The sequence below is a fragment of the Megachile rotundata genome, chromosome 15 (genome assembly GCF_050947335.1).
Source record: "Megachile rotundata isolate GNS110a chromosome 15, iyMegRotu1, whole genome shotgun sequence".
NCBI lineage: Eukaryota > Metazoa > Arthropoda > Insecta > Hymenoptera > Megachilidae > Megachile > Megachile rotundata.
Window position 1 is genome coordinate 4700590 of NC_134997.1, and position 25238 is coordinate 4725827.

At 28.8% G+C, this 25238-nt stretch overlaps 3 protein-coding genes and 1 long non-coding RNA gene across 7 annotated transcripts in view; 2 read left to right on the forward strand and 2 right to left on the reverse strand.

Annotated features, from left to right (window-relative positions):
- On the forward strand, nucleotides 1–17143 carry Pvr (PDGF- and VEGF-receptor related). Of its 2 annotated transcripts, none has more exons than XM_012292825.2 (23): nucleotides 1–140; nucleotides 4463–4605; nucleotides 4675–4858; nucleotides 5288–5415; nucleotides 5573–5717; nucleotides 6350–6489; nucleotides 6913–7084; nucleotides 7209–7332; nucleotides 7797–7975; nucleotides 8050–8210; nucleotides 9072–9207; nucleotides 9454–9600; nucleotides 9675–9812; nucleotides 9896–10035; nucleotides 10207–10366; nucleotides 10445–10545; nucleotides 10711–10861; nucleotides 11116–11340; nucleotides 11633–11801; nucleotides 12530–12803; nucleotides 13182–13513; nucleotides 14068–14173; nucleotides 14476–17143. In XM_012292825.2, exons 1-23 carry the CDS (start codon nucleotides 86–88, stop codon nucleotides 15142–15144), a joined length of 4179 nt encoding a protein of 1392 aa, XP_012148215.1. In that variant the 5' UTR covers nucleotides 1–85; the 3' UTR covers nucleotides 15145–17143. The 2 variants fall into 2 exon arrangements, with proteins under 2 accessions (XP_012148215.1, XP_012148216.1); XM_012292826.2 differs by having other exon boundaries at nucleotides 12563–12803.
- On the reverse strand, nucleotides 6160–6419 carry LOC143265840 (uncharacterized). Its single transcript, XR_013040597.1, has 2 exons — nucleotides 6326–6419; nucleotides 6160–6268 (listed from the first exon to the last, which is right to left on the reverse strand). It is a non-coding gene; the product is annotated as an uncharacterized LOC143265840 (long non-coding RNA).
- LOC100880244 (uncharacterized) overlaps nucleotides 17073–25238 on the reverse strand; it is a 14409-nt gene continuing 6243 nt past the window's right edge. The window contains exons 2-11 of one of the 3 annotated variants that reach the window (XM_076540111.1): nucleotides 23338–23401; nucleotides 22224–22394; nucleotides 21904–22159; nucleotides 20892–20996; nucleotides 20583–20767; nucleotides 19917–20153; nucleotides 19689–19817; nucleotides 18990–19134; nucleotides 17517–17694; nucleotides 17073–17281 (exon numbers count right to left, since the gene is read on the reverse strand). In XM_076540111.1, coding sequence (XP_076396226.1) covers nucleotides 17152–17281; nucleotides 17517–17694; nucleotides 18990–19134; nucleotides 19689–19817; nucleotides 19917–20153; nucleotides 20583–20767; nucleotides 20892–20996; nucleotides 21904–22159; nucleotides 22224–22394; nucleotides 23338–23401 — 1600 coding nt within the window. In that variant the 3' untranslated portion in view covers nucleotides 17073–17151. Of the gene's footprint in view, nucleotides 17282–17516; nucleotides 17695–18081; nucleotides 18301–18989; nucleotides 19135–19688; nucleotides 19818–19916; nucleotides 20154–20582; nucleotides 20768–20891; nucleotides 20997–21903; nucleotides 22160–22223; nucleotides 22395–23337; nucleotides 23446–25238 lie in introns of those variants that run through there. The other 2 variants (XM_012292810.2, XM_076540113.1) reach the window with 2 other exon arrangements.
- On the forward strand, nucleotides 24014–25208 carry Pomp (proteasome maturation protein). The gene is made up of 5 exons (XM_003706530.3): nucleotides 24014–24172; nucleotides 24388–24485; nucleotides 24604–24664; nucleotides 24735–24910; nucleotides 25030–25208. Exons 1-5 carry the CDS (start codon nucleotides 24170–24172, stop codon nucleotides 25115–25117), a joined length of 426 nt encoding a protein of 141 aa, XP_003706578.1. The 5' UTR covers nucleotides 24014–24169; the 3' UTR covers nucleotides 25118–25208.

Here is a 25238-nt window from a genome sequence, read left to right on the forward strand (position 1 = left end):
GTGACTAAGTACGAGTTGTTTCTTCTCCTTATTTTATCGAAAATGTGAAATAGTGAAGACAAGAAGAAACTAGAAATCGGTAACAATGGTGCATCCTTGGGAAACAGTGCTCATTGGGATCCTTCTGTTGCTTCGTACAGGTAATTGTCATTCGACGTTTACCTGTCACCTACATTCCCGTCCATGAATACCTGCTGTTTCAGCCAGGCGTCACGATCACGTGGCCATCATTGAGTCACTCTTACAAGAACAGAGAAACAGGTTTTCAATCTTACGGCTCGTACCGGCGATTTTAATGCCTAATCTGCTTCCTCAGAATTCATTTCAGTTTTAAGGTTTTTGGTGTTTTAAAATTGTCTTTTTACTTTTTTATAGGTGCATATACTTCCTGTAAATTTGTGTATTTAATATTTTTAGAAAAAAGCTCTAGGGTATCTTTGGTTTTGTGCATCTTTTAGTTTCAAATTTTAATACTTTTCGGTCGTTTCTTTTTGTGTGGATTTTAGCAGTTTATGGGATGCTGCTGTTTGAGTAATTTGGTACATTCGTTTTTATAGAATTTCTTCGTTTAAAATTTGATATTTTCTGTGTTCGTAAAATTTCTTGGCTAAAATTTTTCTTTCGATTTTTACTTAAAAATTCCTTTTCTTATAATCTGCTTGCTGTTTTAATAGCATTTCTTCGTGTAAAATTGGTTTCCAATAGAATGCGTCTTCATCTTAAAATGTTTCTTTTAAAATTCGATATTTATTATTTTCATATAGTTTCTTCGTTTGAAAATTTCCTTTTTTTAATTTATTCTTACAAATTTCATTTTTAACAATTTGTTTGTTGTTCCAATGACATTTCTTCATGTAAAATTTGTTTCCAATAGAATAAATCTTGTTTTCATAAGGTTTCATCTTATGAAGTTTGTTATATTTCGTTTTTATAGAATTTCTTCTTTTAAAAATTGCTATTTTCCAAAAATTACTATTTCAAAATGTCTTTTTTTGTAATTTACCTATTGTCTTCATTTCTTCATTTAAAATTTAATACTATATGACTTCATAACAGTTTTTCTTCCACAGTATCATATTTTTCGATCTGTTAATATTACGTTTGTCAGATTATAAAAATTGGTTCTCTTTACTTTTGCAGAACTTTTGACATCAAAATTTGATACTTTTTTGTCATTTCTTATTTAGGGCTTGCAACGTTAAGAAATGGTTCAAATTGATTTTTAAGTAACTTTTTAAAGATACTATGTTTAGAGATACTTTTGTAGCAGATATTTGAAATATTTAAATTCCACTTGATATTTTAATTAAACTACGTCGTATTTGTTTACACCGACATTTTTTTATTTATATAAAAACTGTCTCAATTTCCTCTTTAAAATAATATTTATGACGCTGAAACAATTATACATCGGTTACGAGATAACATGTCGATGACCCATTTCAAAGATTACGTTAACGTACAAATTGTAACCTATTTTCATCATTAAGGTGTACACTATAGTCATTGATTATCGCTCAGCAGTGTATCAATTACGAAACTCAATTGACTCGTGTGTTGTACATGTTCTTTTAACGAGAATTGACAAACTCGTTAGTGTGATGTATCGATATGAAACTATTAAATAAACCGTAAACAATAAATATTTTCCCGCATATAATACATTTATTCATAAATTACAAATATTCCAAAATTAACTCATAAATTAAAAAATTAAAATTCATTTTTAAATATAACAGATAATGTAAAATTAATTTTTCAACATAAGAGGTGATTAATTATAAATTTATTTACGATAATAACAGTTAATTTATTTAAAATCAATGTATTATTCTTACAAAAATAATTTAGTAAGTAATGAAATATAAGAAGTATTTCGAATAAAATTAATTTTTAAAATGCGTAGCTGTAATTTCATTGTAGTAATATAAAAGAAGGATGTATTGAATAATATCCTCACGAACGATTGCGATCGATCGGTGATGACATTACTCGATGCGAGTTACGTTAAACTGACACAGAAACCGATTATGATACGCTAAACACACTTTATTCGATGATAAATCACGGATAAACAAAATTTTGTTCCTTAAATTTACAATCAACAACAGTTACGTATTCTGAAACAATACATTTCATTCGAATTATAAATAATTCTGATTATATAATCTGTTCGTCACTCTTATAATTACTTGGAAATGTGATAAACGTTTGAAATGATGTATTATGTATGTTGTAAATAAAAATTCATTGTATTGTAAATATACTATAAAATGTAACATAATGTACTACTAAAATCTTGTAATCTTAAAACGTAAATAAATCGCATATTTAAAGCGATTAAAAATATTTCTTGGCTTCTGTAATTTTGTTCTTTTTCAAATTATCAACACTATTCAACTTTTTTAAATAAACTAACATTAAATGAAATTCTTCAATAAAATTCTAGAAAGAATGTTAATCAACGTTTTCTTATTATTTCTGAAAAGTTAAAATTATCTTCTCTTTTAAAATTGATAACGAACGGTTTTTGATATTATTGCAGGCCTCGCTTTTGTTTATTTAATCAAACTGTGGGTCCATGTGATAGTACGAACCTACTATGCTAATCTATGGGTGACCATACGTTTTTCTTTATCCTTTATCGTTAGTAGGTTGGGAAGTTCTTATCGCAAATTCCCAATACATAGCAACAAGTCTCACGACTATAGATAACATTCGTAAAATGTATCTAATATTCAGAAATAAACTAAATATTTTAAAGTAGGATAATTTATATATAATTATTTTCTACACTTTTTGCCAATTATCACTATCAATGAATTATAAAAAATAATCTATTCAATTTGAGTTTATTTCTCGATAAGTTGATCATTTATTGACCACTTGCTCATCATTTTGTTTTTCTCGAATTTGTTTAAATAAGATAGAACTCCATCAATCTGCAATGTTTTCTTTGCTGTTTCTCTCGAAAATTATTTTTGTTCCGTTTTAAAAAAATAACGTATTGTAACAACATTTTATTTCAGAAATTGACTTTGTAATATTACAAATTAATTGTTATTAATTAATTAATTAATTACAAATATTTAATTACAAATAAAATTAAACATATGTAATACTAATTTTATCTTAAAAATTGAATTTATAATATTGATTATATTGACCAATATATTAATAAATTATTAATAACTCAAAAATAAATAATTAAGCATTTTTATATCTCTTTCCCAACACCAGTATCAAACATTTCCTTTTTTTAAATACTTATTTGATACACCAGTTTTGTCATCCTAGTTAATTATAGATTTCTTTTATTAAAAAATGCCGTGTCGCTTATTTTTCGTCCGAAAATAAGAGGTGTTTACAAAGAAACTTTAGTCAACTCGTTCCTCGGATTCATTCACTTGTTTCTCTCGTGAAATCGTCATGTTTGGCTGATAATGCGACTACACTATCAGAAGAGGAAAGAAAGGACTTCCTTCCTAGAGACGGTTTTATTTGCGCAGAAACGAGCTCGTGCACGTGTGTGTGCGTATTTTTACGATGAACAGAACCTGGAGAAATCGGATAAAACCGATCATCCGCAGGACATTGTGGCTAAAAAAATTCTGTTCTTCTCTCAAATATTTCACTTCCTCTGCGTTTTTACGGAGAATTATTTAGAATTTATCTCTACGAAATACAGATACGTTGGAAATATTTAAACGAATCAAGATGGAGATATGAGTTCAATAGAAAAATAAAAATTATTTAACTAATTTTGCATTTACATTTTATTAAACTATTAAAAAAATATTTCGTCATGTTATATTTTGTGAGGGAACAAGGTTTCTTCGTAAATGAGGGATGAAAACATGATACAGGATAAATTTAAATAAAAAATATATAATATTTATTGTAATAATAGTTTTAAAATAAGCGTATAACTGCATGCTATATTTAAGCTCTTCTGAGTGATAAGTGGACAGCGAATGTTTATGCCTTTGTAACACATCATATCGTACAAAGCATGGAAAAGGAAAACAATTAGATTAAAGAAAACAAGAAATGTTTGGTTAATGTTATAAAAATGTTAAACTAAATTAATTAAATAAAACAAGATAAATTGTTTAGAATTGAATAAATTATCTAATTAATTTAAAATTACATAATGAGAACAAATATTTCATAGAAAGATATATTTGTAACTTTAACTTGTAATTAAACAATTTTACCAAAGTAGCATTAATTTCTATAATCACTTTCTGTATTTTTTCAGTAAACATTTCTTAAGAGTACATATAATTTTTTTAATATTATTACTGTATCAATTAATTAGACTCTTTTAAATATTTAAAACATTTATGAATACTATAGTTTTCCGTTATAAAAACAGTTTACAAAAATTGTTCAATATATACATATATTTTACACTTTACGAATTTGAAAAGTTAATAGTGCAATATGTTTTATTTTTAAGGATTATCAGAATTGACAGCGGCAGACATAAAGCAAATAAAGGAAGCTCCTGAACTGATCAAAAACGAAGGTGACCCCTTGAAGATCGAATGCTATGGTTCCGAAAGAACTTCTTTTATTTATCCTAACGTTACAACTATATCGGTAAGTATCTCTTTAAGAAACAATTAGTTGAATTATGAAAATAGGAATGATTCTTATTTGTAATTACAGCTCTCCGTCTCCGAAGCCTTTCTCCAAGAACACTACGAAAATGACATTCATAAATACATTTTTGAACGACCTGAAACTGTTTATGGAGATACAGGTCTCTATGGTTGTCCAAATCATTTTCTTAAGGTCACCTCAGATCCTGAATTCAAAGAACAGACAAGCTATGTGTACATTTATTTCCAATGTAAGTTTTAAATCGAAAAAGACGTTTTAGTATAATTTGGTAATGAATTTAATTTGAGGGAAATAATTTCATTATTGAAAATTTAGCGCTTTTGCAATTTTTGAATTTGGGGATATAAGAATTTAAAAGTTTGTGGTTTTATGGATTTAGGTATTTAATTTAGAGTATTATAATTGTAAGAATTTTTAAATTATTAAATATGGAAAGTTAAGAACTTTTTTATTGAATATTTAGGAGTAGAAAAATTTGGAAATTTAACAATTTGAAAACGTAAAAATTTAAGGGCTTTATAAATTAACATAATGAATTAAATAAATTAGTATTACTAATTTAGCACTGATTTACAGCACGTACAGTAAAGAGTCATTTGTTTTGAACATTCAATCGTTTATAATCTAAGCTACAATTATTATTACTATTTTGTTTCAGCTAATACAAGTTTGTTCGTAGAAGCGAATACTTTTTCTTCGCTGCGCAAAATTATTGGCGAGACCGTCATTATACCATGTAGACCAACATCGCCTAATTATACGGTCACCCTAGATACCGGTGAAACGGTAAAATAGAATTTGCATTTAATATTTCAAATTGTCAACATTATAAACATGATAATAATTAACAAACATCTGAACTACATACTTATCTTGTGTAACAAATTACATATATTTTTTATTTAATTTTAATTTAATAAATAAAATGGAACGTGGTACACAGGTTATCGACTCGAACAGATTATCTTTCAATCCAAGGATTGGATATATCCTGAGCAATCTTGCAATTAAGGATAGTGGATACTTCAAATGCGAAATCAAATATGGTGATATGATTGGAGAGGACAATTATCATTTATTAGTGGATCGTAAGTATGCTTCAGACACACTATCCTAATTTAACTTTGAGCCAAATTTATGTTGCAATTATCATGTTGATTATTGTTACAAAAACAGTGGTTAATTAATGTAATGTAATCGAATAATTAATAACGACACAAGAAATAATTGATTACATTTTTAACGTATATCATCTATTAAATATACTATACTACATAATAGTACACATAAGGTAGTAATTCAGAATCATTTTTGCGACATTTTTTCATCGAATAAATTCTTTTATCGAAATCGTTTTTCGATAAATATTTTGAGACGTCCTGTAGATTGTAATAAAAAAATGTCGAAAGTTGATTCCGTAATACCTCATTTCAATTTCATGTTACAATTGTAATTAAACTATCACGTTACATGTGTAATCTATTGCAGCTGGCACATTATTTATATGTAAATAAATGTTCTACTATAATATTATACTTGTTTAAATATTATAGTATTTATTTTGCAGTTCATAGATTATATGATGTTATATACTTTGCGAACTTTGATACGTATATCATGAATACATAAACAGCAGTAACTAAAATTAAAATTAATTAGAATTAATGAAATACGTACAACTGTTACAATACTTTACACAATCTCTTTCATTCGTTTCAAGGACATCAAAAATTGAACCAGCCGAAAATACATGAAAATACTTTGGGTTATGTGACACGGGGTCAAACTCTACACGTGAACTGCACGACAGAAGTAAATGCAGATTTGCAGTATGTTTTCAATTGGACGACACCTCAACAGGTAAGTGTTAATTTTTTTTATCATTAAACTTTGCTATTTATGTTATCTGAATGGAAGTAGGGAAAAAATTTAACTACATATACGATACGTTCGTGTTAATTTATAATTTATTTCTAATATTACTGAAAATCTTTACGCATTTTGAAACTTTGGGACTTTTGAAATTAAAAATTTTTTAATTTTTGAAGTTTAGAACTGAAATTTTAAGACTTAAAGAGTTTAGGATTTTTAAATTTGGGACCTTCCAATTATTGAATTTTGAATTTTTGGGACTTTAAAGAATTTAAAATCTCTTAACTTTGAAACCAAGGTTTTAGATCTTTGTGACTTTAATACTTTAGGATTTTGGAACTTTGAGAATTTAGAATTTAGAAATTTAAAAACTTGACACTTCTTTAAATTCTGAATAATATATAATTTCAGAGCAGTAGAATAACTTCTCGTTACTACAGTAAAATCTATGGTATCAATATTCGACAAGCCACTAATGAATTAATTATACAAGATGTGAGGGATGAGGATGAAGGCTGGTATGAATGCATTATCATATCCCCTCATGATTCTAAGCAAACGAAGAAGTATATCAAAGTTCATGGTAAGTACATATTTATATAATTCTGCTTCACCAGGGTAATATTTACAAATATCTACAATAATTCAAAAATATATATAAATATTATAGACAATTGATAGTAACTATATTCAACACAAATTTTTAGATCCAGACTATAAATTCATCAATCTAACAGCTCAAGATCCTGAAAGATATTATCAACATCAGGAAGGTGATAAAATACAATGGGTTGTTTATGTACATGGATATCCTGAACCTACTCTTAAATGGTAACATATTCAAATGTTTTAATTTAACAAGCTGAAAACACGCTTTTGTTAAATTGTATAGGAACCAGATTGTTGCATTTGAAATGTTAGTTTTTGAAACGTTAAAAGTGTGATATAATTTGATAACAAAAAAGTAGTATAAAGTATTATTAAGTATAAACTTAAAGTTTACTGGAAAAAACTGTAATAAACATAAATGATAGAATTCGCAGCAAAAATTGTTATCTGACAATAAAAAATTTTATATAAGAAATATTAAAACATAAACTTTAGAAAGGTTTATATAATTACTTTTGACAAACATTCAGTTTTAAATTAATGTAATATAAGTACAATGTTGTGACAGTTTTAAATCATAAAATTGTTTTTGACTTTAGAGTTTAGAATTTTTTCAATCGATCACTGTTTTCTGTAAGCAATACCCTACCCATTTTGTATTTAAAGTATAAATAACACGGTTATAGGTTGGATCCAAGGGGAGAGGAAATCGTAGATAAAATGAACAATTACGCGATAAGTTACAGCCCTACTCAAACGATTTTAAAAATCAATAATTTGAAAATCGCTAACATGGGAGTTTATTCCCTTCAAGCTACGAATGGAGATAAAAACGAAATGTTAAATTTCACTTTGGAAGTGATTGGTGAGTATTTTCATTTAATGTACATATATAAATTGTGAATCCGATTTATTGATCGCTATAATCATTTTTAACAGTTAAACCTTTAGTGATGTTAGAAGAATCTCGTTACTATGCTTTGAATCAGAAAGCTGAAATACTTTGCGATGTAGTAGCATTTCCACAACCTGAAATTTCATGGAACTTTGTAAAATGTCCTCACTATCCACATTGTGATACTATAAATGAAGACATAGTAGTACGTAGATCTTTAATGATTAAGTATTGATATAGTGATACTTTGAAAAGTGTCCTTTTGACAAATATTGAGATTTATAAATCATTTGACAAAGCTTAGAGTTTGTACATCAGCTGATGAATAATTTCACTGACATACTAAACCTGCATATTATCTGATATAATTATCTGATGTGCCTTAAGATGTGCAAGTAAAACTATACAATAGGTCAGTTAATGTACTTTAAAACTTATATGTCAGTTAATAGTATTAGCTCATGCAACTTTAAACATACATATCAGTTAAAACAAATTAACTGATGAAGTTGTTAAAACTTGCATGTCAGTTAAAATTAACCAGCTAAAAAATCTTGATACCTGCATGTCAGTTAGCTAAAGAACTTTGTATACTGCATGTCAGGAAAACTATGAATCAAAGAACCATGAAACTTGAATTTCAGTTAAAGTTATCACCTGATGTAGCTTTAAACTTGCATATCAATTGAAAATATCCAGCTGAGGATTTTCTAAACCTACATATCACTTAAAACTATCAGCTAATATGCTTTAAAGCCTCTGTTATCAGTTAAAATTATCAATTAATGAATTTTAAAACTTAGGTATTTAGTTAATGAATTTTATCATCTACATATTAGTTGATATGCTTTAAAATCTAATGTCAACTAAAACTATTAATTAATATGACTTGAATTTGTATATCAGACCATCAGCTAATGAGCCATAACATTGTACATTATTTGATAGCGTCTAATAATAAATCTCGAAATTTGCTAGTGTTTTTGCTGGACTATTTCAAAGCATTACTGTATACAGTTTCTTGATAAGGAAAAATTTATGATAAAATGAAAAGAATTGTATATAGAGTACCGAGGGGGTGGTATCAGATACCAGAATTCTCTCAAAAGTGAAAATGACCTTCGAGATGACTGGCCAACTAAAATGTACCGCATGCAACGTTCTCGGATGTGAATCGAGCACTCAAACTGCTTTAGTCTCTGGTAAGAATATCTTTTCCATGTACAAAGTATTTCATAATAAAGTATATGCATTTATAGCAAATACATGGATCATAGTTCTTCTAAACCGGAATTTTTATTATACAATAATTTTTTATTTTACACTTTATCGTACTACTTGCCAGTTGCGTTACTACCACTTTATTAAATTGTATTTTATCTTAAGATATATAGTACTACAGTATTACAGCTTTACTATAATAATATAATATATTAAAAATGTTATAGATGGAAGAGGTGGGTTCGGTATAGTCGAACCAACAGAATTAGTAACCGAAGGTGACAATTTAGAGCTAATTTGTGCTGCTTCGATTTACAATTATTCGGATACATTTGACTGGAGATACGGCAATGATTCGCGCATTGTAGAAAATAGTAAACATTTCTTTTACTCAATAGCCATTATCTTCTTAAAATACATTTCATTAATCCAATAATTTTTAAATCAGACAGATTAACGATCGTTCATAGTAAAACTCAATTTACTTATCGTTCAATTTTGAAGATAATGAACGTTACTAAAGGAGATTCAACGAACTACTCGTGCCGAAATAGAGAAGAAATGAGTTACTTTCTGGAAGTTCATGGTAAGAATTTTAAAACCATTACTTAAAAATTGTCTTCGGTTTTTATAGTGAATTTACTTGCATGTTTTTCTGCCTTTTTTTAGATGCACAAGCACCCTTTTTCAAAGAAACTAATATGAACAGAAATGAACTTACGATAGATTTAAATACGCAGGCACATAAAACGGTGATTCTGAAATGTTTTGTGAATGGGATGCCAAAACCAAATATCACTTGGTATAAGGTAAATGATTTTTAATTTGTTTTTCGTTATGCAACTCGTTGACGAATAATTAGGCTATTCTAAACTATATTATAACATGCTCACTCTATTTATAAAATACCTTAATATTATTTTATGTGTTTCGTGTAACTGCAATTAATTTAATTACACAAAATAATTTCTATTTACCAGGATGACACTTTAATAAGAAGAAACGACCAATACATGTTTCTCTTTCAACATCAAGAGCTTCATATTAAATATCTGTTAGGATCGGACAGTGGAAAATATTCATGTAAAGTAGAGAATCGTATAGGAAAAATTGAAGCCTCTCAACAAATAACGATAAAAGGTAATTTATTATTTTGTAAAATAATTATGTACACGTCCCATGAGACACGTATGGATAATTTAATAATTCTGCTTACAGGAAAAGTGATCCCCAAGGAACTAATTGCATTGATTGCCATCTTAGTAATCATTGTTGTGGTTCTAGTAATTTATTTCACCATCAAGGTTCGTCGTGAAAAGGTAATTTTATTACTTTAGATACAACTATGTAGTACTTAAATGTAAACCAGTACTTATTATTTTAAATACCAATTGCTTAAGTATGTTACCAATTTTAATTTTTACAATATATCATAGAAAGATTTTCCGGAATAATTTTAAGGATTTATCGAATTTAATTTTTAGATAATGAGGAAAGAATTAATGGAAGCTGGACTAATGCATTTTGAAGAAGGAGCAATAGAATGCTTGAATCCAGATTTGACTGTTGATGATCAAGCTGAGTTGCTCCCTTATGATAAGAAATGGGAATTTCCTAGAGATAGATTGAAATTAGGTAAAAATATAAATCAAAGTTATATTCAAAACTGAAAAATAGTAATGGCATTAGTAATAGCAAACTGGTATGGTAGTTACTAGCAATAATAAACTTAAATCAATAATAGTTGTCACATAAACAATAACTATGATAGTAATGGTGATCGCGTTGCATTTAAATTTTTACAAATCAAGCTATCAATTGAATTTCATTTATTAATGATTATTATTAAGTATTAATATATACTAACGTTAACGGATACTACTTTACAGGAAAAAAATTGGGAAGTGGAGCATTCGGAGTTGTAATGAAAGCAGAAGCACAAGGAATTTGTGAACACGAAACGGTAACAACTGTTGCTGTAAAAATGGTTCGACGAACAACCGATCCCACGTATGTCAGAGCACTTGCTAGTGAATTGAAAATTATGGTGCATCTAGGAAAACATTTGAATGTTGTTAATCTTCTCGGAGCGTGCACGAAAAATATCTCCAAACGTACGTATTATAGTAATAAATTAGCAACATAATTGTTTGTTTTCTATTTAATTTTGGTTAAATATAAATTAAGATTAAAATTAATTTAAAGTTAAATAAAATTACAAAGATTTCAAATATAAATTTATTATTTTGCACAGTTGCGTGCTATAGTTTTCCAAAATCATTATTTTTGAGATATTCTATAATTGTGCAAAGTTTGATTAAAATCAGGGATGCAATAGTTATGTGATCTATTGTTAGTGAAAAATAGAACAGAAATGTTACACTATTTCGTTCATTGTTTAAACAGGTGAATTGCTGGTGATCGTCGAATACTGTCGATTTGGAAATTTGCATAACTATCTGTTCAGACACAGAACTAATTTTATTAATCAAATCGATCCAGCAACAGGGAAGATTGATCCCAACATCGGTCTAGATATTTTAACGAGATCTGCCAGCATTGGAAGTAACAACAGGTTTGCATTGAATTTTTATTTATTGACTAAAGTCTAACTGAGCGTTTAATATAACTTATACGAATGAATTCCTATTTTGCTAAAACTACTGGCTGTTTTAATGCGCACAACTAAAATTTCGAGTAACCAGTTTGCTATTGAAATATGTTTACTTTAGATCAGGGCTGAACCTTAAACTTCTGGGTTTCACTATTGAAAATGATAATTTTTTGTGGATCACTCACCTATAATGCATTATTTATTGAAGCTTTAAAGTTTTGATATCATAAAATACCAAAATTCAAAAATTTCCAAGTTCCAAGGTCCTAAATTTGCAAAATCCCGAACTCCTAATATTTAAAAATTTCAAAGTTCCACAATTTGAAAGACTCAAAATCTCAAACATCCAAAATTGCTAAGTCTTCAAAAATCTAAAAATCCAAAAGTCTGAAGTCTCCAAAAGTCCTTCGTCACCAAAATCTAAAATATAGTAGTCACCATATACATATACATAAAAACTAGCACATAACAAAAATATTCACTAGCCTAAACATTTTAACCAAAAAATGAAACATTGCACTAAGCATTACCACGAATAATATACTTCATACATGTTTCTTAACTGTCCTACACTCGTTACTTTGGTCAATAACACGATAAAACGTATGTGTATTATACATACTCACACAATTGTGCATGGGGTTGCGGTGTTAACGATATCTCTGTGTTTTCTTCTGTCCACACTTCAGGATAAAATACGCGGTATTGTCATTTTCCCGCAGTCTTAGCGCCAATTCTGGCACCGACACGGTGCACTATCAAGCTACTGCTACTATGGATTCTCAAGGGGTTAGCATGTCCCCGGATGGTTGTGTTCTCAGTACCGAGTCCTCACAGCCAGGGTGGAGATCCAACTATCGTGGTGATTATAAGGAACACAATTTGAAACCCATTTGTACCCAAGATTTGTTGTCTTGGGCGTTTCAAGTTGCACGAGGAATGGAGTACCTTAGTCAGAGAAAAGTAGGTATCTTTGTTGCCTCTACATTGTTGCAAATTATATGATTTAACTTTCAACTTTGGTAAAATAATATATAAGGCATATATGGTGAAGGTGTAACAACTCCATTTTATTTAAGAATATTTGATTTGCTACTTTTCTAGTTATATGGATGAAAACTTGCAGAATGTAGAAAATCAAGTTTTCTTTAAAAATGGAGGCATTTTAATTTCATTATGAGGGCTCGTACTGTTTCTTATGTTTAAAATTGAATGTGATCTGGATTGAATTATTTACATATTTTCATTCATGTGTTTATTTATGTATCTGCATTCATATTTTTCTTTACTTTATTTATGTGTTTATTTATATGTTTAAGTAATTAAGTAAATAATTTGCAGGTATTGCATGGTGATTTAGCAGCAAGGAATATATTATTGGCAGAGAACAATGTGGTAAAAATATGTGACTTTGGTCTCGCAAAAACTATGTACAAGGATGATAATTACAAAAAGAAAGGGGACGGGCCATTACCCATAAAATGGATGGCCATCGAATCGATAAGAGATCGAATTTTCTCAACTCAGTCGGATATCTGGTCGTTCGGTATTGTTCTATGGGAATTTTTCACATTAGCCGAAACACCGTATCCTGGAATGGAAGCTGAAAAACAGTATCAGAAGCTGATAGAAGGTTATAGGATGGAACAGCCGGAGTACGCTACTCCCGAAATGTGAGTTAACATCTTTATTACCGACTCTGTTCTATGATACATTGCATACAGGCGGTGATCTTTCACGTATTATAAACTCGTTCAAACTTCAAGGTATATAAAATTAGGAGATGTAGGAATGGTGTGGAAGTAAAATATTGTGTGGAAGTAATATTGTATTTTGGAGTGGAACAGGTTAATATTTAATTTGTAGTACCAAGTATTTAAAAAATATTATTAATACACTTAATGATTCTTAGTTACTATCCTGGCATAAACTTTCTACTCTGAATACATTGAATAAAATCATAAAATATTCTACCATTTTTAAAATATTAGGCTACATTTTCCATATACATATAGAGGATTAAATATCTATTATAATTCTTGCAGTATTTTTATCTTAACTCCATAGTCAAATACTTGTTAGTTTAAGTGATTTTTAATTGACATAGAATACATACAATAAATAGATCTTATTGTCAAATTGCATGCACAGTGGTAAATGACATTTTAATTTTCTGTAACATGCAAAATATAATTTCATTTTCTTATTTACTATTTTGAATGTGTAGATATAATATAATGCTCCAGTGTTGGAAGGCTAAACCTACTTTACGACCAAGTTTCACAGAGTTAGTTCAGAGTATAGGTGATCTCTTGGAAGATAGCATAAAATCGGTAAGAAATATAATTATTCACTTATATTATATAAAAATATTTAAGAAATTTGGAAAGTTAGGGATTTATGAAATATTTAATTAGAAATTGTAATTTTGAGAAATAAAAAATTTGAACACTAGGGAATTTGAAAATTTGAAGAATTAAGAACTTGAGAATTAAGAACTTGAAAAATTTGGGAATTTGAAAATTTCAAAGTTTGGAAATTTATAAATCTAAAAAAAATTTTATAACTACATTTGACCCTTACAAACTACATTCACTTAAAACTTATTCAATTAACACATTCATTAAATTTACAGCACTACATTAGTCTAAATGCTCCTTATCTGGACATGAACACAATGCTATTGGAAGCCGGCAAGAACGACTATTTAACTATGCTGTCTGCGCCTGACCACACGACTCTCTCTTCACCGACTCACGAGTACGCGAATTCGCCCTTGACTTCGCCCGCGTCCACCTACCTGTGTATGAGTCCAACCAGTCCAAAGGACGAGTCCGGAATATTCAGTCCCAGACCACAAGAAGAACGATTACGTTTCGAGTTCCCATCTCCAACTTCAGACTCCGAAGATGCAGTAGAGTTGTCGCCGATGCTGAAGAAGCAAGAAGACGATGATCCATATTTGAAACCCATCAATGTGCATGAACGAAGAGCAGAGTTCGCTCGTCAGAGGCAAGCCATGAAAAATCAAACATCAGATCAATCAATTGATCGAGATTCCGGTTACTGCAACGCTCCTAGAAATGTTCAATTGATAGATCTAAATGAAAAGAACCAGAAACACTCGGATGGGGTTGAAAAAAACTCGGACAGCAACTCGAAGAAGGATTTCGTGCCAAACATCCTGAGGACACAAGACAATTATGTGAATATGCCGAAACAGAAAATTGATTTGCGGAAGGACGTACCTGATGGATTCAGTAATCCCAGTTATGTTATGATTGACTCTCGGGAAACGAATTAGAGGTGTTAACAGTTATAATAACCTGAAGAAGGAGACACTTTTAATATATACAAATAGTTGCGTTGGTGTGACTAGGTAGGAAACAGGGTGGGTCTGGTAACCTGAAGTGTAGAGGAGTTTTGTGAAAAATTGTTGGAATAAGTATAATTGGGTACGTGGTGGAATTTTGTAAGGAAAATGACAATGTACGGTGAGAAGTTTATACTCGTTAGGTACATATGATGCTCAAGGGTTATCAAGTATTGCGTTTAATTTACATTAGTCATGCAGATTTCTTTTGTTATGATTTGAAGATTTGGCGATTTGAGAACTTGGAAGTTTGAAAGTTCAGGCATTGGTGAAGTTGGAAATTTGGGGATTTAAAAATTTGATAATATTGGAATTTAGCAATTTGATAATTTAAGAATTCAGAGATTTGGTAATTTAAGATTTGGAATTTTAAGAAATTTGGAAATTTGAGAATTTAAAAATATAGGAATATAAGAAGTGATAGTTTGTAGGAATAATTAATCCTTTCCTTATATCACCAGCTTCTATATCCATATAATGTTCGATATTTTACCCGAATGTATAATAGATCATTTGATCCACCCTAAACAAAAATCCTAGTTACGCTAATGAATATCAAATCCTTTTGTCATATTATTAAATTTTCAATGTGCCATGACAACGCTTTACGTTTAAGTAGTATAGTGAAATAATAATTAGCTATGATACAAAGTATCATCAAAGAACATCAACTAGATATTGTTCATTGTTAAGTTTTTATGAAATCAATGTCTAAACTATTTTATAAATACTGATTTTAGATGAATAAGAATATCATTCGAATTAGCATAATTAGCGAATCGTTATATTTTTATAATCCATTCATTGAATGTTCGAAAATAATGTTCAGAACATATCTTGTTGTAAGATTTCATCGATAGTCGTAAAATTTATATAGTGATAAATATATCTTTGAGTAAATATGTATTGATGTAACTAGGATTTTTTCTGAAGGGTCAGGTCCTATATTTTTACCAGACATATCTAGTATCTAGCATTTTTTTATTTAGTTGTGTCATAAATGTTTATTCCTGGTAAAATAAAATTCTACCGAGTTTATGAAAAATTTGTGATGAATTGAAATATTCGTAAAGTAGAGGGGTCAACACGACCCCTGGCTAGTTACGTCAATTCGTATATAAGTACATAATAATATATACAATACATGTATATGTGAACAGGAAAATTGACGTTAGATTTTCTAAGTAAAGCGATATTTTTGTATGTTCTAATACTTCTAAGTAATCTTTCATTCTACAAGTATCGAAAGAAATGTAACAATACAATTAAAGTTGTTATACATATATAGTTACACATTTTGGAATTGTTCAAACCATTAGGTTTACCTAAAATATTTTGCAGAATTTCATTAGGTGTATATCAATGAACTTGATATGCTAATTAAAGAATTTATTAAACAATTCAAAATCAGGGTTTTAACATTTCATTAAGTATTATGTTATTCTGATATTATGCCATGTGAATTAGTATTATTTTAGAATTAAGTAATCTTTAACTGTGAGAATGTACTACAGAGATAAAAACACTAAAATGTGTATAATGAAGTTTAATCAGTGTGCTCTTAATAATGTACTTATTATTTGATTAACGATAAGTGAAAATTCAGTGCACGAAATAAAACGTTTGAAAATGGTTACAAAACATTTTGTAATCAAATTACAAACTTTCGGCGTGTCATTAATTTATGCGGGATGCATATTAAAAAGAAGAATTTATTCCTTGGTACTTAACGCGATGTGACTTTAAAAAAATGTCAACTCCACGAATTTAAAAAAAGACAAGTTATTAGACCAAAGAACTATAATGTTTTAATTTGTCGTGTGAAAGTATGTCACGGGAAAGTATGTTTGTCGAGTTAATTTAAATTTTGTAATCGTGGACCATGTTTTTATTTAGGTAACTTGTACAATAATAAACTTTTTACACTAAATGACGATCTTATAGATCACCATTCATATCGTCCATAATCCTAATCGAGTAAGGAACATCGTGCATAGTCACATTACTGTGTATTAGGTGACCTGATCTTCTTATGTCATGAACTAAATCCTTTTTATACTTTCGCCACCTAAAATGTTATAAATTACAGAAAATTATGTAGATCGTTCCTTTTTAATTTAGTGTAACAACTTTTACATTAATGCTTCTATTTTTCTATTTAGATATTTCGATTAAATAACTAGATCATTCATTAATGATGAAAAATGTTAACACCTCGTTAATACTCTTTCAATCCGTGTCTACATTAAATATTTTTAAGGTATCGAAAAAATCTATGTTATAATTAATAATGGTAATAGTACCTGCGATTATTAACAAACTTCTTAAACAGTTGTTTTTTAGTTGGGAATTTTGAATCCATAAACAATTTTACCCGTTCCCAAATATTGCCACGATTATTTTCGTTTATAAAATAACGTGGGACTAAAAAACATCGTACGTAAGATGTGGATACTATTCTTCTGTCAATCATATTTTCTCCTGATTAAAAAATATAAAATTTTATAATAAAATTTTTCTTCAAATATTTACACTGAAACACATTTACTATTTGCGATTAAGGTAAAGGTACCAGTAGTTGACCAGTTAAAAGAAATTTTCTACGGAAACAATGGTAACCCTTTACTCTATCAATAAATGGCGAGAATCAATGCATGGAGACGTTCGTTAAACTCTTCAGATTATGTACCAAGACCACTTTTTAAAAAAAGTTAAGTTATACAAGTTTGGTAAATATTTTTGAGAATTCGGAAAATGATCCAGTAGTTGACCACTCTTGAAAAGGAAAAAACTAGTAATTGACCACCTCTTTTCGTTAGTAGTTGACCACTTATATTCGAAGCAAGGTTAAAAGACTAATGCTGGAAATCAGTTTATTATCGTTTAATTTTAACAATTAGCAGTACAAATCATATTTAAACAATAAAACGAAGAAATTAACCAAATTAATTGAATAAAACATTCAACTCAGGAACAGAATAAACATTACGAGTTCTGCTTGCTTTGGTGGGCTCATTAATATGAGAAACTACAGCATTCCATTTGTAGTCCAACACGTCGGGCTTCTCTGGCCACTTCCATAATCAACTAGTAAAATAGCAAAATAACAAAATGACAAAAGAGAAAAAGAGGAAAGATGGAAAACAAGAAAATAGGAAAAGAGCAAAGAAGCAAAATAATAAAATAGTAAAATATGAAAATCGCAAAACACTATAGCAGTATGATAGTAAAGTAGTAAAATAGTAAAATAGTAAAATAGTGAAATAGTGAAGTAGCCACTATTCACTTCCATGCCTGTCAACTTCTGAAAGTTGTACATTAACAATACCCAAAAGTTGACCATTAAAAAACTATTGTTTTTTTAAAGTTAGAACGACAAAAACAATGTATTTATTAAATTGATAAAACATTGTAAGCGCTTACACAGTAACTGATTTATTCACAAAATGTTCGCAACATATAAATTTTTTATCTGGACTATACAGCTATTCTTAACAGAATCGTTAAGGAAATAGAAATATATCGGCACATTACTTACCTTATTGTACTCGGATATTCGCTGCTAATAGACACACTTCACTTCACGCGCAATTGTTCCAAAATTTAAACAACAAATGTCGTGGCATCTAAAAGTCACTATCATCTGAAGTGCGCAACTTATACAAACCTTATTTCATCATTTTTTAAACAAAATGGTCAACTACTGGTACATGGTCAACTACTGGTACTTTTACCTTAATAGTAGATTATGTTTATGTATTAAAATGTAGTGTTACCTAGTCCGAAACAGGCGCCTCTGTTAAACGTACAAATTTGCATGAATATTGTGCGAACATTTCTTGGATAACACTGTTGGGATATGGAAGATGGTTCTCTCAATAACATTTCTGCTACATCCGTGATTTTGTGCCACTCGTTTACCTTCATGGTTAAAATTTATATTTAAAATAAAAATAATATCAATTGCTATGACTCCTGATTCTTTTTAGAAGAAATATTCGACGTAAATATTTGAACTTAAATTTTATGTATAAGCAAGTCAAATGAGATAATGTAACAGTGTTTTAAAATACAAAATAAATATGTTACGGTGAAAGACCGAAATCTGGTCGACATTCACCAGATTTCGGTCTTTCACCGTAACAAATATACATTAAAAAATAAATACTTTAAGGTTTAAAAGGAATAATTTTTATTTTGCGTTGAATGGAAGAAGAAGTATGATTCTGCTATACTGTTCTACATAAAATACCGATTGCTACCTAAAACTTTCAGTAGTACAACTATTAATCGACCATTTTAAGTTAAAAATATTAACAAAACCACTACACCGGCATTTTCTTTAAGATGTCAGCATTAATTTGTTATAATATCAGTATCATTTTATAAACCTTTTATATTATTACATCATGCAAGATTTTCGATCTTCAAATCGGCCATTTTATATAAAACTTATATTTAAAATATGTACTTACAACATCCAATAGTGTGGTTGTAACAATACTCGAACGATCAAAATCCGTGCGTTTGTCAAGTTGTTTTGACGATAGTAGCAACTGAGTATAATCTACTTTGTCACTATTCCTCAGGCCGATTTTACTCCCCTTTAAAAATTATATATAATTATACATTTCCTCCGCGCATTAAACATTTTTGTTTTTAAATCGTTCCTATTGTTTTTTATGATATAAAAAAAACTATACTCGCGTAGATTCATGTTCATATGCCAGCTCATCAAGTTTTTGCTCTACAGATTCCATACTTCTGGACGACCTTTTCGCTTCTCCTTGCGAAGCAAACTTTTGAGGGTCGTATAATTCATAGTGCATTCCGTGTGTCGATTCTTGTTCATGGACAATGATATGCTCTATTAATTGGCATTCTCCTTCTAACAGAAAGTGCACGAAGTTCACCATCCCTTTACCGTCACCTAGTAAAACCTTAAATAATTATTTTCTTCATTCAATCTGCTTCAATACAATTCTTCTTTCAAAAATATCTGTATACAAAGTTATCTAGAAACAATTATATAATTTAGAATAATATTATTTAGGAACAATAATATAATTCATAATAATACTACTTAAAAACAATAATATCATTTAAAGTAACATAAATTATGAATAATAATTGAAAGATAATTATTCTTTTAAAGACAATTATAAAATGGCTAGTTAAGGTGGTTTATCAAATAAAATTGTGGGTATATCATTTCTTAAAAATTCTATCAAAAATATTGAAATATTTAAAAATATTAAAATGTTAAAATTGTATTATATTCATACTATGAAATGACCTATGAAAAAATAACTAGAAACAGATTTCAAAAATCTTACACAAAATATGTAAATTAATTTTTTATTTTATACCTCATCAGTCGGAAATTCTTTTATTCTACTAAGAATACAACATTCTCGTATAGTTTCCTCATCCCAGCCTTTGAAGTAATTAAAATGAATTAACGCGTCTTGCAATTTGTTCCATTCAGTTAGCAAAGTGGGTCGTAAAATATCGTCGAAATCTTCGTTGTTAATTAAAATTAATTCCACCGTAGCTACAAATGGGTATAAAAGTTTCGTTTATTTAAAAAATAAATTTTTTGTTGAATTCCAAGAAATAATTATAATACTTTTGATAATCTAACGAGATGAATATTCATATTATTAAGCGGTACATACTGTTTGAAACTACCGTCGCTGATCTTAGTAATCTGTGTAATAATGCAATTTCGCCGAAAATATCTCCCGGATTCAAGGTACCCATGTCAATTGTCTGTAATTCCTCTGGAATAGATAAAGTTTTCAATACATTTATGTAGAAAATGAACATTTGAAAATACTTGATTATGCCTAGCAACAAAATTATTATTAATTACATTATAGAACAAAACATATAATTTCTTCTTTCTAAAAGGTTCAATAGAATAATAAGTGAGTTACTATGACCACAACAGTATACCCTAAGCTCGAGTAACGATAAGGTGAAGTGGGGTAAGTTCGTGAACGGGGCAAGTGCGTATACAGGCTATTTTTATTACAATATAAGCGAAATTTCTCCATTTAGTATGTTTGTTTCCTATATCCTCTTTTATATTTCAGCTAAGAGTACTTGTTTGCAGTATAAAGTTCTTGCATAATGCAGTAAAAAGCATTTTATAGCAAATTTATTAATAATTCTACTCTTGCCCCATTGCACATGAAATAAAGTTTCAAAGTATTTAACTTCAAGTTGCGCTCTTACCTCATTTTCGGGGAAAGTACAGAGTAGTTGACATTTTAAACAATTTCCTATCAAAATCAAAATGTACAAGGAAAATTAAGATCCTAGTTAATATTAATTAAATAATAGTAATTGTGCAAAGTGTTCGATATCGACAGCGTTAAGTATTTACATAGCAGACTGAAAATACTTACATTTAAATACCAACTTTACAAAAGTTAGTCTGCACTTACCCCACTTCGCCTTACAACTTAATTTATGGGACCCCATAAATGCAAATCCCTCTTTGCTCGATACTAATGACGGTACTGATATAATTTTAAACGTGATTAATTATATAACTCAAACGCGAATAATTTTAAATCGCTCAAATATTTATAAACATGTGTAAATTGAGAATAAAAACGATATAAATTTATATAGTATTCGGCGATATTTAACATAAATATTTTATTGTTATATTTGACGTACTAGTCCAACGATCGGTGACCACCCTCGATGCACTGACCTCTCCGTTCAGAATGAAATAAAGATTTACAGCTTTGTGACCTTGACGCACTATTGTCCGATTCGGTGGTAAATATTGATAATGGCAAATCCCAGCTAGAATTTCTTGTAAATGTTCTGGATATTTTTGGAATACTCTAAACCTTTTAAATAATTCGAATATATAAGTTCTGTCAGCCTGTGTTCGATCTTCTGGTTTCGTTAACAGCACAGAACGATCCTACGATTTAAAATATATTTTTTATTCTTTGCTTCGATGATAAATAGATTATGCAGTTCTGTACCTGCACAGTAAGTGCTTTCTTCTCGATTTTCTTCGCTTGAGCAAGTCTAATATTAATTGCAACTTCGTCACCAATTTCTTCCGTAGGTTCTACTTCAGTTAGCCATTCCACGTATAACAAAACACGCCTAACTGCGGAATGGAAAAGCCGAATCCCTTTCAGTCTATTAGTCTGCACATGAATATCAATAATTATTTAATAATTTGGAATCGTTAAAATCAGTTTGTTCAACGTTTTCTTCAATTAGGTTTTATTTAAAAAAAAAAATTATTTCGAATATACTAATTATACTATCAGATTAGAAACACCCTATATATTACGTTTAAATTCAAACAAATCTTTTAATATGATTACAGTAAAGTTTCGATATAAGCGAAAATTATCTATACGGTATAAGCGAAAACGATCGACACGATATAAGCAAGAAAATTATACCCACCCCTCAAAACACCAAGCAGTTCGTTGAAAAGTGTAATGTAATACGGGTACAACTATATCCGTGAGATAATACCAATGCAAGTATAAACTTCCTTTACTTTTTATTTTTTTTTTATCGAACTTTTGCAAACTGACTCTTTTCCATTTTTTTAATAAAAATGAGACCAAATATAATATAATTTGGACTATAAATACATACTAGTTTATGCATATCATCTATATTTACTGGTTTAATTGATAATAAGTTCCGAATACAGAGAAGGATAGTATGTGAAAAAGAGTAATTTTAACTGTGGTAGTCATTATTTATAATACCAATAAATTTTTGTAGTCCTTTTCTTATTCAATTTATACCAACATATTTATGACGTTTTCCTGATTAAAATGAGCCCAAACGTGACACAATTCGAAATACAATTATCGCTATAAAGTACTGGATATAAGTGAAACGCTTGGAATTCTAAATAAATATGTATGTTTCGAATTACGTCATGTTTAGTCTCGTTTTAATCAGAAAAATATCACAAATATGTTAAAAGATTCGTAAAAAAAACGCCAAGAATAAAAAACTTTTATCTTGCATTAGTATTGTCCCGCGTATATGTTGCTGTTTATTTACGTTCGCACAAATAAAAAATTAAATATAACATTTGCTACAAATACGTTATTTACTTACCCTTCTCGGAACTAAAGATCTTCTTGATAATACTCCCATGAACGAGTCGCGTAAAGACATTCTCCTAGTTTTTAAATCCATTTTGTTACTTCTTTTAAACTAATTACTCTATAATTTCATAAAAATTAACAAATTTGCGGATATCGAAGACGAAGGTATAGCTTGTATTCACTGTATTGTTTTATCGATAAAGCAGTAGACCGTTGACGAATATAACGAATTACATATACAATATTTCGTTAGATTAACGAAGTATTCTGTCATTTTTCTAATTTTCTTAATATGTCCTTATTTTTTTTTGTAAAATGTTAAATATTTTTATATATGTCAAATACATATGAAAGCAATCGGAGCACTAAACCATTCACAATTTCATATTAGATGAATTACGATTCAATTTGATTTGAAAATTACATAATTCATTTACGTTTCCACTTGTTTCAATTATGAAATTACACTTTAATAGTAAAAATGAAATTGTTATAAACAATTAATTATACGAAGCATATTCTCCTAAATTATTATTTATTATAAAAAGTACTTTAACGTTTTAAACAAATATTTGAAAAGGATTATTAATATAAAATTTATAGACTGAATATATATATATATGTAAAATAAACTGAGAATATTCATGACATAGTTCCGTTTTATAACATACTATTTCATATTCCCTCTATGTTAAACATGGTTTATGACTTTACACCTGACTTGCACATGTGAAATGACAAGTTATATTTCGATGAGTTTATGAACAATTGCATTTAATATTGTGAGTTCTTGTAAAGTGACTTTTACTTTGAGTAAAAACTTGAAATACATCTAATAAACAATGGTAATACACAACATCAGTTTTAATACTTTTTCATTTAAAACTAATTCAAAAACTTAAATATTTTAGTACTTTTCTGGTAGACTGTTTCAGAAATAGGTTATGTTCTAATATATACACACAATAATATCTTTTTCAACTCAGATAACAAAATATTGAATAGTCAAAATTTGACATATATTTGTATACTCAAGTAATGTTAAAATAATAATTTTCAGAGTTTTGGTCTACCAACGGTTCTTCCAAAACCTACTATCAATGACCAATTCAACATTCGTGATGACAACTATGGTGTACCAAATCCTATGATTTCTGGGTATAATTACTTTGCTAAACAGTGTCATTAGAGATTATATACATTTCTTATATCAATAGTTCTTATCAGTTTTGAAGTCACAGATTACTTTTGATTACAAATATTAAACATTTTTCAGATTAGGTGCAATTAGACAGAACATTGGTTACTCACATCCCTTAGAAGCATCTGAAAAAAATGTAAATAATTAATTTTAATATAATCATTATAATTGTGTTAATTAATCATTAACTTATATGTACATTTTAGTATGAAAAAAATCGTATACGCACAAACATGATATTGCTCAGAAACACGCAAGGATTACATGCTCCAATGCGCATGGCAATGGAATTAAAAGCCACTGAAAAAATTGGTAGACTTCCATTTCTACCATCATCAAACATGATGAGAGATGTTTTACTTGGACGAGATGAAGAAATAGGGTAAACTTAACTATTCTATACTTTATATGTATATATACTTAATAGTTATAATACATATGTATCAGTTATACATTACTTGTACACTAATTTATATTATATTGTATTTTTTACATATTTAGGTTTGAAGATATATTAAATATTCCTGAATTTAGAGAAGAGATGGGTCAACCGCATGCTGTTGTTGAAAGAAGTCTTGGACTTTTATAAATAATAAAATTTTTATTTATAATGCATAAAACATTAGTTTTGTATTCTTAAATACTTTACATAAAAATAAATATTTGATTCCGTCAGTTAATTTATGAGTTATAAGTAATTTGTCTAATTC

Excerpts from the sequence above, each read along its gene's own strand:
- Pomp (XM_003706530.3), top strand. Across the intron at positions 24,665-24,734 it reads TAGAAGCATCTGAAAAAAAT|TATGAAAAAAATCGTATACG; the intron begins GTAAATAATTAA and ends TGTACATTTTAG. Across the intron at positions 24,911-25,029 it reads GGACGAGATGAAGAAATAGG|GTTTGAAGATATATTAAATA; the intron begins GTAAACTTAACT and ends TTACATATTTAG.
- Pvr (XM_012292825.2), top strand. The coding sequence starts at position 86 with ATGGTGCATCCTTGGGAAACAGTGCTCATTGGGATCCTTCTGTTGCTT. Across the intron at positions 5,718-6,349 it reads TTATCATTTATTAGTGGATC|GACATCAAAAATTGAACCAG; the intron begins GTAAGTATGCTT and ends ATTCGTTTCAAG. Across the intron at positions 10,546-10,710 it reads TCAAGGTTCGTCGTGAAAAG|ATAATGAGGAAAGAATTAAT; the intron begins GTAATTTTATTA and ends TTTAATTTTTAG.